Source organism: Globicephala melas, chromosome 14 (assembly GCF_963455315.2).
Source record: "Globicephala melas chromosome 14, mGloMel1.2, whole genome shotgun sequence".
NCBI classification, from domain to species: domain Eukaryota; kingdom Metazoa; phylum Chordata; class Mammalia; order Artiodactyla; family Delphinidae; genus Globicephala; species Globicephala melas.
In genome coordinates this window covers 68,647,992-68,662,115 of record NC_083327.1, presented here as the reverse complement: position 1 = coordinate 68,662,115, position 14,124 = coordinate 68,647,992, and the positions used below count along the sequence as shown (strand labels likewise).

The following is a 14,124-nucleotide window of genomic DNA, read 5'->3' as shown; positions in this document are numbered from 1 at the left end:
TGACCCTTTGGGGTGAGGTTCCAGTTACCCACATCAGGCTTGGGAGACAAATGCAGTTAACTGAATGAGGTGTGGCAGGTAGGTGCAGGCTCACATAGAGAACTGCTGTTTCAGGTCTTCACACAGACTTTGCTAACAGACCTTAGGGGGCTCTGCTTTTTAGTAAGAAGGCAGTCAACATAGGTGGCAGAGGCTGAAGGGGAACTTGGGAAATAATTTAATCAATTTTAGAAGAAGGCCAATTTTTCATTAGGTAATTTCATAACACAGCAAGACACTGAAATTTCAGGTTTGCAGACAGAGTGTCAGATTACTTTAGTAGGGAGAAAACACACACACACACACACACACATACACACACACACACAGAAACTAAATTTAATGGTGGAGTGTTGCTGTTTTAAAGACAATGTTATTCTAATGAGTAAGCTTGCAAATGTATCTTGGCAATTCAGTTTAAGGCCCAAATGTCCTGATTCTTATATAATGAGGTTTGAATATAGGAATTAAATTGGGTTTAATTTAAAGCAAAGGACAGAATAGCCCTGAAGGAATGGAAAAGCCCCTAAGATATTGTACCTGAATCATACACTTTCAATTATTCTTGGTGATTTCCTTTTCTAAAGTCAAACATGTATTATACAGCAGAAAGGGTGTTAAGAGCTCTGATAACTGCTCCTACCTAAGTTAATAGGTACATTGTTATGAAAATGAAGTGCAAATTGAATAGCAAAAACTGAATCTGCAATTTTATCCAATGTACAAGTATCTGACAAGTAAATTCATAACATTACAAATGAACGCTACATGCATTATAGGTGCTTTCTAAGTAATCGTTGATTGAATGATAATCTCACACTTTTGAAAGTGAAGCTACATATAAGTGACCTCACTTTCCAAAACACTTTTTAAATGATACTACAAATTTAAGTCATTAAGTGGGAAAATTCAACTATCAATTTATTCTAGAAGTCATTAGAAATATTATATATTTTAAAGTAGTAATTTATTTTGACATTTGACGGGATGAAATTTGTACCTACGTGAGAAAAAAAAATATGATTGTGTTGTTTACCAGATACCTAAAAAGTTTGGAATGTGATTCCTGTTTAATTTAACAGGTTGACCCTAGATTGTAATGGGGGGGCTAGTTTTGCTGGACAGTAAATAGCACACATTAATATGGTTTTGTTTAATTAAAACAACCCATATAGCCTAGACAGTTTTAAACAAAACAAAAATGATCAAAACTTCAAGACAAATTCTCAGCAATTATGTGAGATGAGATTAGCCACCATTTACTGAGTATTTGTGGACCAGGTCTCACGCCAAACAACCCTCAAGGCACTTTGACTTATGATTATGATTATGTTTTAACAAGTCTGCCTATGTGATGGGTTGTTAAAACATTGAACAAAGTATTCATTATGGTTGTTGCTGAAAATCTATTAATGTTCTGAGTCACTGGTTTAAACATCCAAGAAAGTAGAGGTATTTAATTAAGGGTCCAAAACATATTGATGTTTCATAATATCAGTTCCTGGAACATTTACATAACAGAAGGGAAAGATGCCAATCCGTGAGTCACCCACTTCACTGTATGAGGTGGATTTTTGAGCTGAGCCTTTGCTGTGGGGCTTTCTGCATGCTCATTGCCTAGGACTGCTACATTTTTCAAGAAGCATCAACCCTACTAACTACTTAGCTTTTCTGATTTGTTTCTGGTCTATGGAATGTTTGTTGTATTTTGGAGCCCAATTTTGCCATGCTTGATTTTCTGTTTTTTACATTTTATCTATAATTCTTAGGTGTTTGAGCAGATGAGGTGCTTTGAAGTATGACCTTACAGTACCTCTGACCTTGAAGTCTCAGAGCCATCACCTAAACATTTAAATATATAATATTCCTTCTAGATAGAGTCACAAGCATAGAGCGTTTAGGTATAGGAATGACTAAAATACGTCACTGGAGTGGAGGCTGTGCCTTATTGCCCTCTGTATATTCAGCATCAATGCAACATATACGTCATTCCATGAATAGTGGGGGTGGACGGATGGATGGATGATGAAGTGACTTGTACTGCCATTATCAAAGAAAGGTTGTGAAAAGTGTCATTAAATCACTGATGTACATATAAAGGACTAGAGTATAGAAATATATGTGGGACTCAGAAAACTTTGAGAATATATGAATTCCCATAAACCAACCCCTTTGTATCTGAGGTGACTGAACACCGATATCTGAGATACCAGAGTCTCTTAACCATCTGCAGATGGTGCAAGCAGACTGGATCCAGGGTAAAGAGATGCAAATGTAAGATAATATATACTATTTGTGTTCTTTTACTTATAAACACTCAAATATTGCCTTTCAAGGTAATTAGATTCATGGTTAAACATATATAATTTGCCTATTAGCCATTAATAAGTTAACTAAAGGCAGTGCATGCAGAAGTGTCTCATGGGTTTGGCCTTTCCATGATAAGCTGTTTTCTTTTATTAAGAACAAGAAATAAATCACCTTCCAGTCTCTAGGCTCATATCTTATCCCATATAAATTCTCAAAAATATTGTTGCTTCAATGGCTTCATCCAATTATTTGAGGAGTCTTAAGTTTTTTTAAGGCACCAATAGGCTAACACAATAAGTGTATGTTATGATGTCAAAACTTATAGTGCCCAAACATAGTGAATCTAAGGAAAAATACAAAATGCAGACACAGAGCAACTAAAATTTAAAATATACTATAAAATAAGTCCTAGTTTAAAGAATAACCCCAAATAGCTATTGCTTATTGAACACTTACTATTTGTACTCTGCTAAGTGGTTTATACATAGTGATGGTCAGAAACAGGATAGCAGAGATTGGAGAATATGCCCCAACACCTAGTTTATAGGGCTAGTGTGTGGAGGCGGGGTGGGAATTGAAATCAGATCTACCTAAGCCCATGTGCTAGGTTCAATCACTCTGTACAGACAAGGCCAACATAAGGTGCCTAGAATAGAGAATAATACACCACTATCCAAGTGAGAAGAGCCAAAGAAAAGTTTTCAGTGAACTTGAAAACAAACACTGCTGAGGATATGCGTTAAGTAGTCAGATATCTACTTATAATTATTTTCTTCATATGACTCCTTGACAACAGACTTTGATATCACTGGAAGCGACTTTTGAGTCGCCTAACAGTTTTCCAGCATGTAGTAACCCCACATCCACCTAAGCTTCTGAGACATAGACTTGTTTTTTAGTTTGTATATAACAACATCACTGAAAATTTTAATGTAAAACTTAAGTGTTAATTAAGCGTAACATCAGCACAGGTGGTTTTCAGATGTATCTGGCAGATGTGTATTTGTCTTGTCCATAGCAGAAGAACATATGGTATCTCTTTCTAAATTGATCTTTACAAGACTTGTGTACAACGATATTCAAGACTTGCATTTATGTGATCATATCTCCTGGAATAATTAACAAATCAGAGTTAAACTTCTTTGCCTCGTATTTAAAAAGAAATCCATCTAGTAATCTCAAGATATTCTAATTGAGCTTGGAGAGATTATGTCAAATTAATTCAACTTCCTTAAACAGTAGTGTGTGGTTCAAAATAAAGTAAGTCAGATAGCCACCTGTAAAATGAGAGAATGAGTTTGAAATCAAATACAAGGTCCCCTCTTTCTATGGGAAAATTTTAGAGAACAAAATATCTTGCCTAATATCAGTATCAAACCACCTAAGGGTTGATTTTGATTGTTCTAACTACGTATATACTTTGAAGTCATAAGGCAAGCGTTCTTTGAAGTTAAAAAGATTTTTTAAAATTTATTGTGACAGAGACTTAAATACCAAGAAGTCAGAAAAAAATTACAAAGTTTGTAATAAAAGAAAAAATGAAAAGAAAAAGACTAAATGCTACATTTAATGCTAAACATATCTGTGAAAAAATTAGTTTAAAATTATTTTATGTTCTGTTTAAAGCTACAACATAATGTTATAACTGAAGAGAATTCTACAATCCCTTAAGGAAAAAAGATTGGTAATAAATGTGCACACGAACTGAAAACATGCCTGAATTATAACCAAGGGACCAAAGTAGGGGATTAGAGAAATGGGTGGTTAGGCAGACAACCAGAGATTTGGGACAGCAATGTGCAGTTCACAGCTCAGCCACAAACCTTGCTGGCAATGATTCCTCATAGCACAGAGAAGACACAGGAACTGTAAGTTTGAGAGCTACAAACATAGGCTCTCCCTGACTGGAAGCTCCATGCGGACAGGGACTGTGTCTGTTTTCTGTACCTGTGTCCTTCTGGTGTCTTAGAAACTGCCAGACACTAAGTAAATGATAAGTATTTGCTGGAAGTGAAGGAAGGAGGAAGGAAAACTCAGATATCATTAAATCATATGCCTCTCATTTGCTTCCACTATAAATAAGGGGATTGGACTGAATTATTTCTTGGGTTCCTTTCAATCCTAATAATTGACAATTCTAAGTTGTACACACTCATTTGCACACACACAGACACACATAAGATTTTCCCTGATAAAAAAAATCAGAAGACCAGGGGAAAAGATATCTCTAAGGACATGGGAAAGAAAAATCTTGCCTGAAACATAGAGCTACCACATGTACACCCAAATGGATTTTGATTTTAAGAAAAGATTGAGGATAAATTAGAGAATTAGGTTAGAACATGAGCAAGGCTGAGGTTCCACTACAGTTAGACTATACAATGCCTATAGCTGGCAAAGTTCAGTAAGAAAGGTAAACTACTACAGGTAGGTGTCACATCTTTAAATATTACCCTGATTGATTGTACTAACTATAGTGATTTGCCCTCCTTGTAATAATTTATAGCAATTAGAAACATTACTCTTGGCAGTTGGGAAAGAAGGTTACTTATGACAGAATGTGACTGTATTTGGAGATAGGGTTTTTCAAGAGGTAATCAAGTTAAAAGGAGGACATTCATTAGGGTGGGCCCTAATCCGATATGACTGGGGTCCTAATAAAAAGAGGGTATTTTGAGCAGTTTTAAGACTTCACCATGTGAAGACTCAGGGAGAAGACGGCCATCTACAAGCCAAGGAGAGGGCCCTTATAGGAAACCAGCTCTGCTTACATCTTGATTTCAAACTTCTAGCCTCCAGAATTATGAGAAAATAAATTTCTGTTGTTTGAACCACCTGTTTATGAGCTTTATTATGGTGGCCTTAGGAAACTAACACACGTCTCCACAAACTTACTCTGAACACTATTCCATAATTTATATCTCCTAGCATCTTAGCCTGCTTAGTTCTCAGAGTTAAATATGAAGCTTTTGACAAACGTTAATAATATATAATATTAAGAACACTTATAGTTTTGGATCATTGATAAATTGGAAGGCAGACTATGATAAAATATTTTCTAGAATCTAGAATCAACACAAACCTCTACAAAGGACTATTTCCAGTGAGGATATAACAGTGAGTGAGAACACATACTCAGAAAATCTGGGCTATTCCTATAAATCATCTAATACATAACTCAGAAAGTTAAAGAAGTACAGACTGTTAAATGGAAACTCTTGACTTACTGATAAGAAAAATCCCTCAACGGTAGTCTGGATCATGCACAATGTGCTAAATGATAGCTATTGTGATAAAGAAGTAACCTGAGAAAGTCTAGAACGAGGCGCCAAGAAATCTAGAAAGCAGGGACAATCTATATCCAACTTACACTACTCCCCTCCTCCATCCCCAACCAAGGGGATTTTGAGTAGTTTTAAGACTCAAAGGATTAATGGAATATGAAAACATCATCTTTATATTAGAATTCTAAACTATATCACCATTACCCTTCCTTCTTTCATCATCATTTTGACATCTGGCTCTCTCTCATGGTCCTGGTGATTTTATTATCCACACAGACAATCCTTCCACTACCCAGCCTCTCAGCTCCTCAACCTGCTCTCCTCTAAGACCTTATTCTCCACCCAACTCGCACAGCTCATTTTAGCAAAAAGACACTGGATGTTGTCATAAACCATAAATGCACCCCTCCATAAATTCGACTTTAGCGTCCCTTCTCTGACCACTACCTGTTTTCTTTATAGAACGTGCTCCCAGTTTCCCAATTTGAACAATTCTTCAGCCCCCCGAAGCGCTGACTTTGAACACTGCTTTACTGCCCCTCACATCTCCCATATCCTCACATCTCCCCTTAGCCAGCCTCAATCCCACGAGCACCCATTATACAACTCCCTTGTATTTCTGTAACTCCCTGGCCCCTCTCTTACTCCATCACAGTTGCTTGTTCCAGTTCAGCTCTCCAATTAATTCCTCACCTTCACTGGAGCAACTAAACATGGATGAAGAAAAACATTCACACTGGCTGTTCTCACCTTAAGTTCATGAGCACTGACTCCAGGTCGGCCTGTTACGCTGCCCTGCGGTCTTGGTATATTTCCTAGTTTATTGATGCACCCACTTTTACACTACATTTTCTACCTCCCCTCTCCTCAGATGTCCACATCTTCTTCCCTCTTCTTATTATATTCAGTTGTTGACCTTTCATCTTATTTCACTGAGAAAACAGAGACAATAGAAAGAGAACATCTATATGTTCCCACACCCACATGTACCAATCTACCTTCATCTGTACCCATATATTCCACATTTCTTCCTGTTAGACTGGATGAGCTCTTCTACCTAATACAAATGGTTCCACTTGTGCACTAGATCCCACCCTATTACTGCTCCTATGTGGTACCCTCCCTCCTGCGTCACTGATTTTTCCTGCTTTACAGGATCATTCCCATCATCATAGAAACATGTTGAATTATTCTCCATCTTTACAAAACCATTACTTGACCTCATTTCTTTGTTTTCATTTCTTTGTTTCCTTTGTTGTAAAAATCCTTGAAAGGGCTCTCTATACTCCTTCTGCTCATATTCTGTCTTGAATCTACACCAATCAGGTTTCCAACTTCACCACACCATTGAAATGACTCTTGTCAAGGTCAACAAGACTGTCTACAGATGGTCACTTTTCTGTTCTCATCTTATTCTGCCTCTCAGCAATCTTTGATCCCCGTGATTACACCCTCCTTTATGAAACACTTTCTGCCTCTGATGTCCTAGACTCTGTTCTCTCTTGACTCTTCTACCCTCTGGCTCTGCCTTCTCAGTCTCCTCATCTTCCCAACCTTTAAAGGCAGGGTGTCTCAGGGATCATGTCTTGGAATTCTTGACTCCCTGGATCATCTCATCCATTTCCACGGCTAATATATATGCCGATAATTTTGATTTGTTGACCTTTCCCTCAATATCAGACTTGTATATCTAACTGCCTAATAAGCATCTTAAGCTTAAAATGTCAAAAAACAAACTCTTAAACTTCCTCCCCAGACTGCTCATCCAGCAGTTTCCCACATCTCTCTGAATGATACTTCCATTCTTCCATTTGCTTTGTCCAAAAATCTTTGACTCCTGACACTACATCTCTTCTCTTTTTCTCCCAGCCCATGCATCTAATCCATAAGCAAATCCTGTTGTTATTTCCAAATATATTCAGGAACCAGTTACTTCTTACTATCTCCACTGGGATATCCTTGTCCAAGTCATTGCCATCCCCCACTTGGATTACTGAACTACATTCCTGAACTCCTGAACTTCAGGTCTCTATTTGAAAATCACCCCACTCACGGCACTTTCCTAAGCTTCTCCACATAAAGTAACACTTCTGCTGCCTATACTATCCCCTCCTGCTCTCTCTCCTTGACCTTGCTTTACTTTTTTCATGGCACTTACTACCATGGGATATATTATATATTTATTGCTTATTGGTTGGATGTCTGTATCGCTCAGAACCAGGCAAGAACTTATGTTCATTTGTTGATTCACCAGTGCCTAGAATAGTGCCTGATGCATATTAGGCACTCAGATACTTGCTGAATGAACGAACTGACATTATCATCAGCATCATTATCAATATTATCTTTATTATCTAACTGCCTGGGTCCAGAGGGTTGAAGCAGAGCAACTGCACCCTAAGACAGAACAAAACACAATCTAAAACAGGGTAACCTTGGTGGGAGCAGGAGTTAGAACATGGCCAGCAAATGTCAATGCGCACTTCTCTTGTTAAAGCTAGAAGTGGACGATCATTTCCTACCTCAAGATTTCAGTTTTAATCAAAATGGTAGCATATGGTCACAAGCACATTTTATTCCTTAACAAAGCACTTCTATTAGAAGAGCTTTGCATTATTCTACTTCATCACTAATACCTGAATCCTCAAAAAGGGTATATAATAATTAATAGAAGGGAAAACTGTAAAAAGTAAGGAGAAATTGACTTTCTTAAATCAGTAATTTTAAATCTTCTATCATCATTATTATTTTTTGCATATTACATACCAATAGTGTCTTCCTTTTTTATTTTAATCTTAGAGCTATTTCTCTATCATATTCTCTTTTCAAGTACAAAGAGAAAATTTACCCAAATGGTAACTTGAATAACCTGGTCACAAGCCTTAAAAATAAGATAAATTTCAAGGTCTTATCATTCTGTATTGAAGGAACTTATAATATAGAGGATGTCTTCCTTTAGAAGAAGCATGTGTTAGCATTTGCCATTTTTTAAATGAGAACAGAGTTCTAACAACACATTAAAATGTACAGATTTAGAATAAGAACTTGCGTTGCATGTGAAGAGGAAAAAATATAACAAAATAAGGTGATATATGAGAAAATGGGTATGAAGATATATTATATAAATGAATGCAAAGTTAATGAGGCAAAGAATTTAAATAATACAAGGTTATAAGAATTAACATGTTAGTTGATAACTTCAGTATATCTGCTTTTCAGAGTAAAAGTACAAATTTGCATAGAGATAGATATTTGAGCAGAATAAAAATGTGACAAAAAGGGTCTAAGTTCAGACAAAAACCCCGCAAAACCCATAGAATGATCTTAAATACAACGGTCTTCATTTGCTTTCAGATTAATATCTATTCTATTTTCTTACTACTACAAGTCCTTATTTTTTCTACTTTCATTTAATAAAACAAGATAGTATATAATTCTTTATGACTCTATAACTTCTGAATTTAAGATTAACTTACAGTAAAATTTCCCCCAATATATTATTTTAAAATCTATTAGAAATAGATAAATTTCATGATCAGCTAAAAGCAATATAGTGCTTTAGATACCTGCAACGTTTGAAAAAACCTTCAGTTAAATATGAAGAGAAAACTTAATTTGAATAAAAAGGGAGCGATGCATGCAATTTGAATAAAATGCCTAAATACTGATAATTAGGAACAGAGGAGGAAAAAAACCTGTCATAATTGGTTCCACTCACATATTTATTTTATTTTGAGTACTTACTTCACCAAAATCAAAATGAATGAAAAAAAGGAACCCACCGTATGTGATCAACTTACTTTACAATGATCATACTGGAGTTGTAAGGCTGGGACATCCCCTCCAATAGGCATTTGTTTTCTAAGCTCTTCATCTTTCATATTCAGCCATTTGATCAGTTCTTCTAAAGACGTTAGCAACCTGTTCCACTTCTCAGCACTGGCCTCCAAATGAGCCCTGTGAAAAGATAATGCTGACCACATTTAGACATTTGAAACGGATCCAAAAAACTATGTACCTTCCTTTAGCCTAATAATCATGTACAACCAACTAATGCTCACGTCTAAGAAGGAGGCTGAAACTTTGTAAAAAGAATATATACTTCCTGTAAGAAACAGTTATTTCGAATAAGCTAGAATATTAAGGATATGTTGGTAATATCTGTCAAAAGTTAAAACATACACCTCCACACCACAAAGGCATCAATATGAGGCTCTCAAGAAGAATGTCCATGATATAATGCAAAATTATTTAAGCAAGTTTCAGTAGTTTATGTATAGTATATATGCACATTCAAATGTAACTTTTTTCTCATTTCATCTATATATACAAAGAGACGGATAGAGAAGAAATCATACGCATATAAAATTTTTAGAAAGATACACACCAGATGCAGTTACTACTGAGAACACCATAAACGCTTAATTTTTATATATTTTTGTACTAATTGAGTATATGCAACAGGCTCGTATGATTTTTCCTTCCAAAAAAGCTAATTTGAGGGGGGAAAATTACTAATGTCTTGATTTCTCTTGTATTCAAATAAATTACTGAAAGCAGAACATCACCAACATTTATCTCAAAAAGTTGAAAAACAATAAAGGATTACTTGGACAGAACACTATTTGGCTTATGGCTGACTGATGTCCAGTGACAAATGTTATGAATAGAAAACAACTGAGCAGAAATCACTGCAGTACTTTATACTCGGATTCAAAGATGAGGTCTTTGTTTCAATAATAATTTCTGTTTTTAGCACAGAAAAGTATCTTCAGGTTTTTAAATTATGAACTTCATAATTAGGGAACTATCTTTAGGAAAAATATTTTTTATGTGATGAAGCCTTCAATAAGAATAAAGCCTTTGAAAATAGAAAAGTAAATAAGAAACAAGTTTGCTAGTTGCTCCTGCTAGATCCTTGGAGAAAGCCCAAAGCCATGGAGAAAGCCCTGCCTCAAGCCCACACCACATGAGTTGGATTTAAAAAGATAAGTAAGTCAAAAACAACTCGAGAGACTCAAGGAATCAGTGTTTCCTCAATCTTGCATCACCCCAGTGGACAGACCATAAATGTGGACTTACATGCTAAACTGCATGAAATGGAATTGTCTTGACTGTCCATAACCTTTCAGAATGAAAGGGGCAAGGCTGATGGAGACAGACATAAGCCTTGTTACACAACAGCTTCCAAAGACTAAAGATTTATGATAGCAAAAGATGACTCATTTGGGGCAACCCCAGGTACAAGAAATCTCTGTTGACCATGTTTCACATCCTCTCATACCACAACGTTCACCTTAACATTGGCTTATGATCCCCACTTCCACAAAATTGCTCCTTTATTGAGTGATATGAAACAAATCAACCAAGCACAGCAACTACTGCCCCTCAGACCTATCAGGAATTTCCTTTTTGGACATCTGACCTACTTGAGTCTTTGTCTCAAAGCTAATAGCTCTGCTATAGTTCATTCAAACAAATATTTCCCCACTGATCACATTAGGTGGTATTCCCAGCAGTGGATATTCAACAATATCATAAGTCTTGTTTAAAAGTTCATAATGTTTCCCAGAAGAACAACTATGTATCTCTGATCTTTAGTTCATCTCTAATTCCTAAAACAATGACCATAGTCTATCAGCCAATATTCCTGGCTAAAAGAAAAAAATGGGAGTTCTGCATATCTCTAAAATACCATGTGGGCTTCCTGGTGGCGCGGTGGTTGAGAGTCTGCCTGCCGATGCAGGGGTTACGGGTTCGTGCCCTGGTTCGGGAAGATCCCACATGCTGTGGAGTGGCTAGGCCCGTGAGCCATGGCCGCTGAGCCTGAGCGTCCGGAGCCTGTGCTCCGCAACAGGAGAGGCCACAACAGTGAGAGGCCCGCGTACCGCAAATAAAAAAAGTTAGGAGTACAGGGGCTTTCCTGGTGGCGCAGTGGTTGAGAGTCTGCCTGCCGATGCAGGGAACGCGGGTCCGTGCCCCGGTCCGGAAAGATCCCACGTGCCGCGGAGCGGCTGGGCCCGTGAGCCTTGGCCGCTGAGCCTGCGCGTCCGGAGCCTGTGCTCCGCAACGGGAGAAGCCACAACAGTGAGAGGCCCGCGTACCACAAAAAAAGAAAAGAAAAAAAAAAAAGGAGTACAGAAAAAAGTTTGAGGTATCATAATTATAATTTGAAATTCTATTTTATTCTCTTGTACTTACGGTCTTTTCTGTTCATTCTACAGGTGCTATGATTAACCTCACATTACAAATGCTTTAATGAGATCCTGATTCTGTTTGAGGGCCAGCTTTTCTGTGTTCATACTGATTAATTTTAGGCCAAATATGTCCCTGATAAACAATACTTTTACTTGGCAAAGAACAGAACTAAATAATTTCAAGTATATTAACTGAAAATTCTCTCTTCCAGTTACAAAGCATTTTGTCCTCAGTATATTTGAATGAGTTGGTGCAATTTCTTTCCAGTATTTTTAAATCCAAAAAATAAATACTGGACTTCCCAGGTGGCGCAGTGGTTAAGAATCCACCTGCCAATGCAGGGGTCATGGGTTCGACCCCTGGTCTGGGAAGATCCCACATGCCGTGCAGCAACTAAGCCTGTGCACCACAACTACTGAGCCTGCGGTCTAGAGCCCGCGAGCACAACTACTGAGCCCGTGCGCCACAACTACTGAAGCCTGCACCCCTAGAGCCTGTGCTCTGCAACAAGAGAAGCCACCACAATGAAAAGCCTGCACACCGCAATGAAGAGTAGACCCCACTCGCCGCAACTAGAGAAAAGTACACGCGCAGCAACAAAGACCCAACGCAGCCAATAAATAAATAAATAAAATATTTAAAAATAATGAATATTGATAAATAAATAACAGCTAGAAATCAGAAGTCTTTAGTCAATCAAGAAGTGCTTGAGTGTCTTTGTGTGCAAAACACTTATGCACACACCCTGACCTCTTATTTCAGATTATTTGATCCTGCATCTTCAATGTCTATAGTTTAACTCTTTAATCAATAACCAAACCAGACATTACATTCCTATGACATCTATTTACACACTCATTGTACTGAAGAACATGATAATGTCTTTTCCAATGCAGTTTACTTTTTGACTGCACAGAAATAATGAAATTGATCATTGAAATCTATGGCATTCAGCATTGAAGAGCTATTTATAAAGATGAAGGCAATACTCTTTTCAGCGAGATACTAAAGGGACTTCGAAATAAAAAAGATAACATTGGTCTATGTGCTTCTCTATATCTTTCTTTTTCCATAGTAAAAAGCAAACTGATGTGACAGAATCTCTGCCGGGAAAATCTGTTCTGGTTATTCTCTGATAGATTATAAATATGTGTTTGGTGGATTACTACCATATGCCCAAATAAAAGCATGCTTCTGTAGTAGCCTTCAGTGTCCTAGTTTCAATTTAATTCTTTCATCTTTCAAGATGAAAGCCTTTTCTTGGGCACGGGGTTGAATGCTTTGCAAAAAGAAACCTTACATTTGTGTTTGGTATAGTTGTACTTTTTCAGTTTTACTTGAAACATTCTGAGGCTTATATTTCCCCAAGATTACAGTTAAGCAGTCATCAATCATGCTTTCAGAATCTTCACTTAAAACGTTTCTTTATCTAACACATATCTGTGGGCACTCACATTTTGGATAAGAGACTTTATTATCCTCTCATTTGCTTCAGTTCATTCTTTGGGTACCTGACATGTGCAAAGCAATAGATACTTTCACTGCATGTGTTAGCAACTCAGGGTGATGTCTACTTCAGAAAATGCTTCACCCAAGTTAATTCTTTTTAGATTAAGTCATCTATTTTACAACTCTCTAAACATTTTTAAATGACCAGTTATTTTTAAAACTATAATATGAAAACTTTTTGAACATAAACATCCATAAAAATGGCACCTCATCATTTAAATATTGTAGAAAAGCAACTATGGAGAAAACTATGTATTAATATTAATATCTATTTTAAATCACCAAAAGCCTCTACCTTTCATGTTTCTTCAAAGAAGTTTTTAATCCCTTCTCCCGAAGTACAGATCCAAAAAGAGAGCAAACAGTGTGAATGAGTAAGAGGAGCACTTATTAAAATAAAATACAGTTTTTCAGTTTTTCAATAAAGTCAAACATCGATGGAGCACCCACTCTGATGTCAGGCACTACACTGGTTCAGAAATAGAAGGCTCTAGGGTCAAGTTAGGGGGAAGACAAGTAAACCAAATATACTCTGAGATAGGAAACCTCCCAACAACTCTCTGAGGCAACTACAGCTCAGAGAAGGAAGAACTTGCTCAGGAAGCCATGGTGAGAATCTGGAATCCACACTAAATTCTAATCTCTTTCCACTATGTTGCTCTCATCATGGACAGCACTTAAGAGGGCAGATAGAAACTGCCAAGGTATATTTGTAGACAAGTAAAGATACATTTGAAAAGTGGTAGGCCTGCCAAAGAATTTGATGACTCAAATTAAGAGGAGT

At 37.0% G+C, this 14,124-nt stretch overlaps 1 protein-coding gene across 4 annotated transcripts in view; it reads right to left on the bottom strand.

Moving 5' to 3' along the window:
- UTRN (utrophin) overlaps positions 1-14,124 on the bottom strand; it is a 490,808-nt gene that overhangs the window by 129,619 nt on the left and 347,065 nt on the right. For all 4 annotated transcript variants that reach the window (XM_060283969.2, XM_060283970.2, XM_060283971.2 and 1 more), the window contains one exon: positions 9,434-9,590. In XM_060283969.2, coding sequence (XP_060139952.1) covers positions 9,434-9,590 — 157 coding nt within the window. The remainder of the gene's footprint in view (positions 1-9,433; positions 9,591-14,124) is intronic.